Source organism: Sarcophilus harrisii, chromosome 1, assembly GCF_902635505.1.
Source record: "Sarcophilus harrisii chromosome 1, mSarHar1.11, whole genome shotgun sequence".
NCBI classification, from domain to species: domain Eukaryota; kingdom Metazoa; phylum Chordata; class Mammalia; order Dasyuromorphia; family Dasyuridae; genus Sarcophilus; species Sarcophilus harrisii.
Genome location: NC_045426.1, coordinates 245,258,106 through 245,270,879, shown reverse-complemented (window position 1 = coordinate 245,270,879; position 12,774 = coordinate 245,258,106). Strand labels below are relative to the sequence as shown.

The 12,774-nt window shown below is 32.3% G+C and overlaps 1 protein-coding gene across 2 annotated transcripts in view; it reads right to left on the bottom strand.

Annotated features, from left to right (window-relative positions):
• The window catches only part of SECISBP2 (SECIS binding protein 2), a 61,896-nt gene that overhangs the window by 11,940 nt on the left and 37,182 nt on the right, over positions 1–12,774 (bottom strand). For both annotated transcript variants that reach the window (XM_031939295.1, XM_003761246.4), the window contains exons 11-15: positions 12,205–12,337; positions 7,896–8,062; positions 6,901–7,036; positions 4,233–4,410; positions 3,001–3,221 (exon numbers count right to left, since the gene is read on the bottom strand). In XM_031939295.1, coding sequence (XP_031795155.1) covers positions 3,001–3,221; positions 4,233–4,410; positions 6,901–7,036; positions 7,896–8,062; positions 12,205–12,337 — 835 coding nt within the window. The remainder of the gene's footprint in view (positions 1–3,000; positions 3,222–4,232; positions 4,411–6,900; positions 7,037–7,895; positions 8,063–12,204; positions 12,338–12,774) is intronic.

Here is a 12,774-nt window from a genome sequence, read left to right as displayed (position 1 = left end):
GCCACCACAAAAAAAGAGCTACTATTATTATTTTTGTACATGTGGGCCCTTTTCTCTTTTTCATGACCTTTTTTCATGATATCCAGTAGTGGAATTGCTGGACCACATGCAGTTTTATAGCCCTTTGGGCACTATTCCAAATTACTCTTCAGAATCAATTAGTTTTTATATTAAGTGAAAATGAAATGAAAATAGCTAGAATCTACAAATTTATGTCATCTTAAAAAACTGAAAGCCACCTTTCACAGCAAACACATTACATCAATTGAACCAGTATCCTTTAAAAGCTTTATGGCTTAATGACATTCATTTTCATTAGAAGAAAGGAGAAGTATGCTTTTTAAACTATTCACTTTAATACATTCTAAAAACAAACTTAATAAGTCTTCCAAGTCAAACATCCTGTCAAACATTCAAAGGATGACTCTAATATTACATTAACTCCTTAGAAAAAAATTTTAAGCGGGTCCCCAAAAATTCTTTCTATAAAATAAATATAGTTTTATTATCTAAGCTGGAGAAAGTCAAAACAGAAAGAAAAACTAATTAATACTGATGCAAAAATTCAAGTAAAATATCAGCAATATTAGTAAGAAATTTAAAAAATCACATAAGTGGCCCACAAAACTCCCAAGTACCAATCTGAACCAGATTAAAATGTAATAGAGAAATTTTAAACAAAAATAGATAAAAATACATTTGTACTGCTGTTCAGTCATTCAGTTGTGTACAACCTTTCATAGATATGAACCATTTCTTAGCAAAGATATTGTAATGGTTTGCCATTTTCTTTAGGAGACCACCTTTTCTCACAACAAAACAGAGATTCAAGACTTAGGCAAAGAGAGGTTATAAGAGAGGTATATATGACTTGCCCAGGGTGACATAGCTACTAAGTGTGTCTGAGGTTGGATTTGAACTCAGGTCTTCCTGACTTCAGGCTTAGCACTCCATGTATTGAGTCACTAGTTACCTCACAATACAATATAGATGTTAATTTGTGGTATGCTAAGTCAAAAATCTGACCGGCCAGAATGTTTCTATTTGAGTTTGACACTACTGCACTAAATGTTCAATAAGAAACTCTTAAGTTTTGGAAGGGTGAATGTTGAAAATTATCTTTGCATATACTTTGAAAAATATTAACAAGGACAATATATCAAAAGATACAGAATTTTTTTTTTTTTAACAAGATACAACACTAGTTTTTGTGGGTGTGTGTGAACACAGATAATATTGGACTAAATGAATGTTTCATTAATATGGTAAGTAGTATCTATCTATAACTAAGAACTAGCATTATATGTAATGAGAGAAATTAGAGGTCTTTCTATTAAAATACAAAAAAAGTCAGCATGTCCATCATCACCACCACCACTTCATATTGTGTTACAAGTGCTACATATAATATAGACTAGAAAAAGAAACCAAAAGAATAAGCATAAAGAGAAATTAAAATTACTGATTTTTGCAGATATCTAAAACATTAATTTCAGCAAGGTTGAAGAATAAAAAATGAATCCACTATCAACATCATTTCTATATATTCCCAACAAAAACCTACAGGAAGAGAAAGGGAGGAGGAAGGGAAATTACATTTAAAAGAGCCACATCAGATTGGCTAACATGATTAAAAAAAAAAAGAAAGAAAGAAAATGTTGGATGTTGGAGGGGACGTGAGAAAACTGGGGCCCCTAATACATTTTTGGTGGAATTGTGAAAAACCATTATGGAAAGCAATTTGGAACTATGCTCAAAGGTCTAAAAATTGTGTTTATTACTTTGATCCAGCAATATCATTGCTAGGCCTGTATTACAAAGACATTTTTTTTTTAAAGGGAAAAGAATCTGTTTTTATAAAAATATTTATAGCAGCTCTTTTTATGTTGGCTAAGAATTGGAAATCAAGGGGATGTCCATCAACTGAGAAATGGCTAAACAACCTATATTATATGATTATTATGAAATATTATAAGAAATGATAATTAAGCAAGATGATTTCCGAAAAACCAAAAAAGATTTACATAAACTGATACAAAATGAAGTGAACAGAATCAGGAGAACATTGTATACAGTAATATCAATATTATACAATGAAAAATTGTGAATGACTTTATTCTCAGCAATACAATGATTCAAGACAATCCCCAATGAACTTATAATGTATGCTATCTGCCTCCGGAAAAACAAAACAAAACAAAACTAATATTGTTTGAATTCAGACTGAAACATGCTTCCTCTTCCTCCCCCCCCAAACTATCTTTCACTCTTTTCCTTTAATTCAAATCTTCTTATACAAAATGGTAAATAGGTAAATGTTTTACATAACTGGGGCAGCTAGGTGGCAAAGTGGATAGAGCACTAGCCCTGAAGTCAGGAGGACCTGAACTCAAATTTGGTCTCAGATACTTAACAGTTCCTAGATGTGTGACCCTGGGCAAGTCACTTAACCCCAATTGCCTCAAAAAAAAAAAGTTTTACATAACTGCATAGTATAATTTTTATATGACAGATTACGATCTCATGGAGGGGAGAAAGATTGGAAAATAGGGATAAATAGAATTCGGAACTCAAAACTTTAAAACAAAATCTTAAAAATTGTTTTAATACAGAATGGGGGAATTATTCTATTAAAATAAATTTTTTATAAGAATTTTTTTTTAAAAGGTGGAAACTTTTTATTGGGTCAAAACTACACATAGGGATCACTGGCTAAACCTATAGTCTTTCACCAATTGTTGAGGGCTCTAGGTAACCTAGGCCTAATTGGGTAAATTTTCTTTACATAAATGAAGATTCCTTCTGTGATCAGTTCATAGTGGAACCAAAAAATGAATTGCTGAGAATATATAAAGCATGTTTTTTAGTTAACTTCTTTAAACTGGTCAAATCCATGCTCGTTTGATATAAGATTACACAGTCAAAAATTCTGACAAGGAATTCATGTTCCTTAAGCTCATTAAGCTCATTAAGCTCATTAAAATGGGCAGTGGCACATACCTTTTGATTTGCTTTTCTCACAGTTTGGAGAAATAATAACACATTTTAGTTTTTTGAGTTTCAAATGTTTGAGCACTTCTCTGAGTCCCATCACGAGCCGGCGTTTGGTCTTTGCCTTTACTGGATCTTTCTGATACATACGATCTTGAAAACGAACCAATTCTTTTAGAAGATCCATCACACAATCATCAACTTCTTTACTAAGCATTTGACTGCAATAACTAGAAGAAGCACCAAATGATTTCTTAAAATTATACTTTGTCTGGATTATATATATTCAGTTGACAATACACAAAAGGCTCTTCAGGAAATTTTACTTCAAAAAGTATTCATTAGAAATTTGATTCCAACTATTATTTCCTCTCTTTCATCATCACTCTCTTAGATCATTTCCTGCATTAGATGTTCAGACTCAGCCGTGAATCTTAGCCCCAATTCTGTCCATTTCAACTGCTAGACTTTGAAACCTCTAGATACTCTAATTATTGGCTTGCTTCATATCAAATTAAGTTTATAGGGAGAAAGGGAAGATTGAGAAGGAAAAATTACATAACAAGAGACTTTTTTATCTATCTAGATATGTTAAAAAGATGCAAAGCCACTTTCATTAGGACTCACATATAATTCTATATCATCTCCCTCCTTACCCTCAAGTCTAACTAAAGGAATTCTTTACTATAAACTATCATTAAGTTTATACAGAGAGGAGACCTCAAAGATGTAAGATCTGTGTTCAAGACCTGCTTCTGACATACTAACTAGGTGATCCTGAGGAAGTCATTAAATCTCTCATTGTTCCAGCCAACTCTCTAGGACTTTTTAAGTTGTAGAAAAATGTTGCTGAACTGAAATGGTAAGCTTCTTCACTAAAGAATCCTCACACCACTGAGATCCCTATCTTGTTATAGGATATAAGTTTTAGTTGAAATAAATGGAGACAAGATAGGTAGGCCTTCTCCCTAGCACATATTATAATAATGTTAGTCAATTTGGTAAATCAGCTAAGTTCTTGTAACAAAAAGCTAACTGGAATTATGGTGAAGTAGCATATTTGTAAAACTATGGTTGTTTACAATGTCAGAATATTACACAAAGGCAATCATTTACAATGGCACATAAAAGCTGAAAAGATATACTGGTTAATTTCTTTTTCACATGGACTCTATGTTAAAGTTTCTTATAGAGATCTAATTATAAATTAATGATAGTACAGAAGCTTCCTATATACTCACTCTCTGAATCTCCTACTATGGATCTTTGGAAAAGGAGAAACTGGCTGTGAAACAATGGGGTAAACTTCTGCATCATGCTGGAGTGCATGGCTATCTAGGGGTTTTTCTGATGTGCTTTCCACTTCAACAGTAGAAGACTCAGGGACTGATTCTTCTGTTTCTTCTATTTGCTCAAAATCTAAAACAAAAAAGTTTTGTGTAATTTAATATATACAGACAGGAAGGTCAACATTCCTTCCCCTCTCCCATTCCCAGCCTCCTTCAACTGTGTGAAATGCACTATGTTTTAACTTTCTGAGTTTCTGTTTCCTTATTTATATAAAATAGGGATAACAAAGTACAACTTACCTTACAGGATTGTTGTGGCACTTTGCAAATCATAAAGCCCTGAACAAGTCCAAATGTCAACTACCCAGTACCTTCAGATACAGAAGTTGGCTTACTTTTGTTATCTTATAATGCATATACTTCTAAAATATAAACATAATGTAACTCAAATAATTGAACAATGTTCTGAAAAAAGTAGAAAAAATAATTGTCTTTCATAGGACTAATAATTGTAAGACTACCAATTGGATCCTACCTCCTACAAGGTAGTTACTGGAATTGAAAGAAGTCACATAATCTTTCTGAGTTTTGACTTCTTATTTGTAAAATTAGAATTATAAAAGCTGAAATATCTTCCTCATAAGATTTCTTAAGGATCAAATGAAAAGATATATAGACTGCTTTGTAAGTGTTAAGTGTCTTTGAGTAATGGATAGAGCTAAACATAACCCAGAAAGTTCTAAGTTCTAGTCCTGCCTATGACAGATATTAGCTAATGTGATTATAGGCAGATAAAATAACCTCTCCATGCTCCTAAGTAACTCTCTAAGATTCTAAATTACAGACAAGGTGCCAATCTGGATCACTGGATGCAATATCCATACACATGAGATCATAGGGCATAAAATTTACATATGGCTGCCCTAAGCAGCAATTCAAGATTATACATTATAGAGCAGACTATAACTGCACTGGCAGACAAAATTTTCTCATCTAAAATCAGAAAAATATGAGTTTAAATAATGTTCCAGATACACACTTGCTGTGTGACACTAAATATCATTCTGTAAGCCTTAGTATCTTCAGGTATAAAATAGGGTTGTGCATTTGAAATATACATCTGAAACCCTTAAAACACTATATTATCCTCCCCCATTATCATCATTTTATAACATTCAAATTATAATTTGTTATAAAATAATAGCCAAATAGGAAAAGCACAAATGAAATAACAAGTCTAGTTTCTATCTCTATTAGATGCTTGAGACAAGAAAAAAATTCTCATAACATGGCCACAAACAAATAAGCAACAAACATTTATTAAGTTCCTACAATATGCCAAGCACTAGGATGATATTCTAGGGATACAAAGACAACCCCCCCCAAAACAAAAAAGGAAACAATTCTTGATGTCAAGAAGCTTATATCCAATTGTTAGAGAGAGAAAGAGATAGAGAGTGAGAGTAAGAAATATACATTTCCACCGCCCCCATCCCCGATCCCCCCCCCCCTTGCCAAAGGCCACCATTATCAATAAAACTTAAATACACATTTCTATTTGATCTGAGAAGCAAAAGAGAATAACTGGAGGTTTCCTGAGTAGAAAAGTGACAATCAAAGCTATTTATGAGAAAGTTCACTTTGGTAACTGTGAAGAAGATGAACTGGAATAAGAAGAGATTGTATGAGATCTAATGATGAAAGATCAATTAGGACATTATTTTAATTGTATAGGTAAAGAGGTGATGAGGACCTAAACCAAGACAATAGCTATCTAAAAAGAGAAGACTATTAAGCCAACCATTAATAAAGTTCTCTTATGGAATACTCAAACATATACAGGAACAAAAACATTCACATTTGAAAATTATCAATTACTGTAATGGGCTGAAGCTCAAGTTGATGCACTGAGGTCCCAAGCAGGTGAGGCTAAATAGTAATTGGACCATACTCTATTAATATATATGCTTGGAAAAAGAATGGTCCCCGCCCATTCTCTGTGCAAGTCCTGATGTGTAGTATAGGAAATGACGATTTTGGTGGGTGGAGGCAGAGGGGCAGGAAGAGAGGCAGGGAGAGACTGCTGGTGGGCTAAAGAAACAGGAATGTTGCAGCTGCTCACACTGCTAATCCCTCTTCACCTCCGATCCTTCTTCACCTCTACTGAGAATAAAGATTGAAGATTTTCCCTTAACCTGAATTCCTGACTCCAGCTGATTTTAAAATATGTGGTCATCACAAATTACTAAGCAAAATACACTAAAATAATCAGTTTTCATAAGTAATATAGGATGCAAAATATTTGGGTCTTAAAAAAATGATACTATCTTGAATTGAATGAAGTTCAAATTATACTTCTTTCTAATTCTTTATGAGGCATATTTTGGAGTGACATATAAATTTCAACTCTTTCTGAGGGTTGTTGTAAGGATAAAATGAGTTAATTATAAAGCATTTAGCACAGTGGCTGGCATACAAACAAAAGCTACATAAATGTTAGCTATTTTTATTACTTGTCTATAATAATACCAAGCACAGGCTAATATTCTATTTATCATTACTGTTTCTGCTATTTATTTTCAAGATTTAAGAAGTAATCCCAATAAAGAGAAAACAGTACCTGACTGGGTAACTTGATCAGGTGATTGATTACTGTTATGCACTGAATCTTGCTCAATCCTCTGAGCAGATGCTGGAACTGAAAGCTGTTCTAAAAGATGTTTCTGTTTTCTCTCTTCTCGCTCTTTCAAAATAATCTTTAAAATAAAATTCAACAATATCTGTGACATAACCAAGCATGAAATAGATTCTTAAAAAGACCAGTTTCCATTGGGGAAAAAATAATGCTGCCAATACACAAAGAAACAAAACACGCTTTTGCTGTTCAATCACATAAATCATAACACATTTTATAATGCACACCAGAACCTACTGTTCATGCCTACTGATGCTTTCTTGGAGTCCTTCAGCTTCATTTTATTTAAGCAAGTCACTAACTACTGATTCAATTTTCTTATTTGTAAAATGAGGATGATAATATTTTCCCATGGATGTGATGAGGATAAGGTAAAATAATACTTGTAAAGCACTATGTAAGCCTGAAAGATTTATATGAATTGTAGTTATTACTGTTACTGAACAGGTGAAAATGAGCCAGCTCTCAATTACAAAGTAATGTTAGCGAGTATAAGAGATAGGGGATGTAAAACAAAATAAATAACTATAAATGATATTACAAATCTACAAATTAAGACTAACAGCTGCTAATGTTTTTTACTTCTATTTTCTATGTTACCCTCAAAGGAAAAAAAGTATATTTAAGGTATAATCACTGGCATGTACATTTTAGTTCAAAATGGTCTTAAGAATTTTCCCCTTAAATAGGTGAAATAATTTCCCCTAAACATATAATATGTATATTGGGAAGATATTTTGAATTCATGTAATGTATTCTTTTAAAATCCAATTAATATATTGAGTTATTAAAAGCTGATGTCAAAACTAAATCCTTGCCAAATAAAAATGGTAAAAAAAGAATAAAATTTAAATATCAATTTGTTGGAAGACCTTTCACCAATTTTTAATGTTTTGCATAAAGTAAAATCCATACTATACCTTTTTCAGGGATGTTGGCTTTTTCGCCTTTGGTACTTCCCTTTGCTTGCCTTTCTTTATTAAAGGAGAACTAGAATCCAATGGATTATGAGGAGACATCACTTGATTTAACCGGTGATTTTTCACTGATGTTGCTAATTCTTTGGAAAGTACTGGTACTGCACCAACTGAAAGAAAATTTACATGAAAGAATAGTAAAAATTATTTCAATAGTAATTGCCAGAGACCATGAGACTTTTAAAAAATTCTGGTATTTACTCAAATAGTTCAAAACACTGTAATTTATATATATGTTTCCCCCCCCTTCATTAAGAAATCACCCTTGTGACATTAAATTTTAAGTATATGTTGATGATTGATCCATTTTACTAAACTACAGAGCCCATAAAATTTCCTTTAAAAAAAAAAAAAACTTATTTGGGGCCGCTAAGTGGTGCAGTGAATAGAGCACCAGCCCTGAAGTCAGGAGGACCTGAATTTAAATCTGGTCTCAGACTCTTAACACTTCCTAACTGTGAGACCCTGAGCAAGTCACTTAACACCAACTGCCTCCGAAAAAAAAAAAAATATATATATATATATATTTTTGAAAGAGATGGTTCAGAGGATAGAGTATGAGCCCTGAAATCAGAATGAAAACTAAGGATGAACACTAAATTCAAAATCAGCCAGACACTTAACATTTACTTAACTAGCTGTGTGACCCTGGACAACTCACTTAACCCCAATTGCCTCACCAAAAATTAAAAAACTCCTTCTCCCAAAGAAAAGAAAAATTCTTTTGAAAATTAATTTATTCATCCTACTACTCAACTCCAGAGAGCAAATTAAAAAATATGAACAAATGCTTGAAAAGCAAAGCTCTCAATATATACCATTATAATCCAGAAATGGGGGAAAAAAAGTCTTTATCTGTCACATTATGAAGTTATAAGTCACTTTGTTCATTTTAACTAGATCACATTTTAAGTAGAGGTGAATGCTTTTTGTCTTCATTCTTTTGGACTACTTGTTTATTACAATATTCCTCATCTTGAATCAATCCTGCATTCCTGGTATAACTCTGACCTTATAATTTTTTAAATATTTGTTATAATTTCCTTAAAAATATTTTATTTAAAATTTTTGCATCAATGTTCATAAAGAAATTAATCTGTAATTTTCTTTCTCTGAATTCCTCTCAATACTTTAGGTATTGAGACCATATTTGCAAAATAGTTGGAAAAGTGTCTTCTAGTCTTATTGCAAATAGTTTATCTAACATTCTAATTATTTGTACTTTGGTTGAAAGAATTAATTTATAAATCCATCTTAGGTCTGTGGTGTTTTTCCTTTGGGATCTCCTTTTTTGGATTATTCAGTTTCTTTTTCAGATATTAGATTACTTAATAGTCTATTTCATCTTTTATCAATTTAAGCATTTCATATATTTAAATATTATTTTCCTCAGTTATCAGTTTTGTTATCATTTAATTGGGGAAAAGTCTCCAATAATTCCCTGTTCACTTTTTTTTAAACGAGTAAGATTTTTGACTTATTCAAAACAAAATTCCAGTCAAAACTGCTTTAGTTACATTCCATAAGTTTTATACTTTATCTAATTATTGTAATTTTCTTTGATGAAATTTCCTATTTTTTTCCTTTTTTTTGCTGAGATAATTGGGGTTAAGTGACTTGCTTAAGGTCACACAGCTAGGAAGTGTTTCCTAGTATTTCTATAATTTGTTCTTTGACCCAGCTGTTCTTTAGAATAATTATTTAGTCTCCAATTACTTTTAAATTCTTTATTTTGTTAAATCATTTCAGTCATGATCATCTTTTCATGACCCCATTTGGGGTTTTCTTAGCTACCTCACTGTTCCAACGACAAAATATATCTATCATCTTTAAATTTTCTAAAATTCTACTAATGTCCTTAACTTCTTTTTTTGTTAATCTTTTGACTCAATGGTTATATCTGCATTCAAATCCTCTGGTTCTCTACTTATAGTGTTATTACTCTCCAATTCAATTAAGTTTTTCTTTAAGTATTTAGATACTATATTTTTAGGTGCATGTATATTAACATTTTTAAGTATAATTTCCTTGATTATCTTTTTTTATCTTAGAAATATTGTGGCTTTAAATGAAACATGATTGCTAGCTCTTGTCTTTTAGTTTAGCCAAACTGATTTTGTTCTAGCCACTCATTTTAACTTTAGGAGAATCTTTTTGTTCCAAGTCTGATTCTTTGTGTAATCTATTCTATATTCTCTTCCTTTATAAGCAAAGCTCATCCCTTCCACATTTATGATTGTTAATTATTTTCTCTCCACCCTTTTCTCTTACACTTTTTTTTTCTTTAGTCCCTGCTCCCTCTTTTCAGAGAAGGATGCATAACATGAGTATGCTCAGTTTATTCATGTGCTCACTAATGATCTATACAAATCGTTTTCATTCATTTCCTTGCCCTTCTCATGCAGACCTGAATCACAAGTTCTTAACTTTTCATAAAAGATACAAAATTACTAGCTAATAGCTAAAACTTATCTAGCACTTTATATGTCAGATACTATGCTAAGTGTGTTACAATTGTTATGACATTTGATCTTCATAGTAACCCTGTAAGGTAGGTACTATTATTAATTGCATTTTACAAATGAGGAAACTTAAACAAAGAGAGGTTAAGTGACTTGCCCAGGATCACATAGATAGACGGTTCTAAGGTTGGATCCTGATTCCAGGCCCAAGATTCAATCCACTATGCTATTTAAATGTTGGAGGATGTAAAGCCCATTTCTGATATGGAAGATCTTGTACAGGGTCTCCCACCATCTGCAGCCTTGTTCCTATTCAACTATAGCTGAACAGAATTGGAGAAAACCACAAAACTATCTTCTCTGGGACCACCACAAATGCTACATAATTTCCTTAGAGCCTTCAGTGTAATAAGGCAATCTCTCTGTACCTTCTTAATTCACTACTGCATTTATCACAACAGCTATTCCAAATATTCTGAAACCTCCCATTTCACACATTATTCCCCTCCTCAGCTGAAGACCTTGCCTCATAATTCACCTAAAAATATTAGGCCACTCAAGGAAGAATTCACTCTTCTGCCTTGCTTATTTCACATTTCTCAGATGCCTTCCCTAATTAGCTCGCCTTGAATTCTAACATGAATTCTCCTTGACAAGATAAACCACTGTACAGATATCCTTGATCCCATCTTATCCTTCTTTTCCAAAAGATCATTCCCACTTTCTCACTTTTATTCAATCTCTCCCTAGGTATTAGTTGTTTCCTTGTAGCCTACAAAGAAGAACCATGTCTTCCCCATACTCAAAAAACTCACCTGATCTAATTATCTTTCTCCTCTACAACTTTCTTCTCAACTAAACCGCAAGAAAGCTATATACAATCACCATCTACTCTTCATAGCCCTTTGCAATTTGGCTTCTGACCTTATTATTCAAGTGAAACATCTTTCTTCTCTTTAAAATTACTATTCATTGTCAAATATAAGAGCCTTTTCTCAATCTATGACTGAAAAATGATATTCATTTCTGATGATAATCATCTTCTTCTCCTGGATGCTCTCTCCTTTTTCAATTTTTATGACATGACTCTATCCAAGTAGTCCTCCTCCTCTATCTAATAACTTTTTCTCAGTCTTCTTTGTTGGATCTTCACTCAGGTCAAACATACTATCATGATTATTCCTTATGGCATCTTGGGATCTCTTTTTTCCTGCTAAACTACTTCACTTGGTAATGCCATCAACTTCTATAGGTTGATCTAACGTTTCCATGTATACCTTTTTGGATCTATTTATCCAACCCTAATGTGACCCTCCAGTCTACCTTCAACTGCTTTTTTGACATCTGCAATTGTATAGGCATCTCAAATTCAACATGTCCAAAATATAATTTAATATGCTTTTCCTAAAAGTTCTCTCTCTTATCTCAAAAGAGAAACTTGTATAATTGCTATATTTTTAGCTTCACCATTTATGAACTTGATTGGGTAAGTTAATTACTTTAAGCTTCAATATACTGATCTCTAAAAGGGAATACATAACTTATAGACAGAATCAATAGGAAGATGCAGTGAGATAATCTACATGAAATCCAATTTATCATGAGGTTTTCGTGGCTTTTAATTCCTTTCCACATAATAAAATCACTTTATGATTTCTTGAAAATCTATTATTCAAATAACTTTCACATAAGCAAAACTATCCACAAAAATTAACATTAAATATTTTCAATCTTTTCTTTCTGAAGCAAACAGATAATGAAAGGAAAGGAAGGTAACTGACTTATCTTACCAGAAACTACAACAGGTTTGGAAGACTGTTTTGAATTCTGTGAATGCTGCTTTTTTTCCAATGCAGCAAGCATTCCTCCCAAATCCAACTTCACTGGAATTTGACTCTTCTTCCCAAACTTTTTTGTAGCAGTCTAAAATGATGTGAAAATGGGATGTTTTCTTTATGCATACACACATATACATGTATATCTATGGATACATACTTATCAAGTAAAATATATTCAGACATGTCTATACAGAAAGTTTAAACCACAATCTTGATGTTATTAAAACATTTAAAGTAGTTATTTAGGGCCACTTATGCAACCTACTAACCAAAACTTGTTATTTATAATCACAGAATGATTGAATGTTAAAATATAGAAAATCCAACCCACTATTTCTGCAGATGAAAAAACTGAAGAACAGAGAGGTTAAAATGACAGAAAATAACACAGCATTTGTGGGCAGTTAGGAAATTCAGTTCTCTATCTCCTCAGCTCTAGTTCCAATTCACCAACTGACCACCAAATATTTCAAACTGGCCATTTCAATTTCAAAATTGACATATCTAAAAAAGAACTCATTT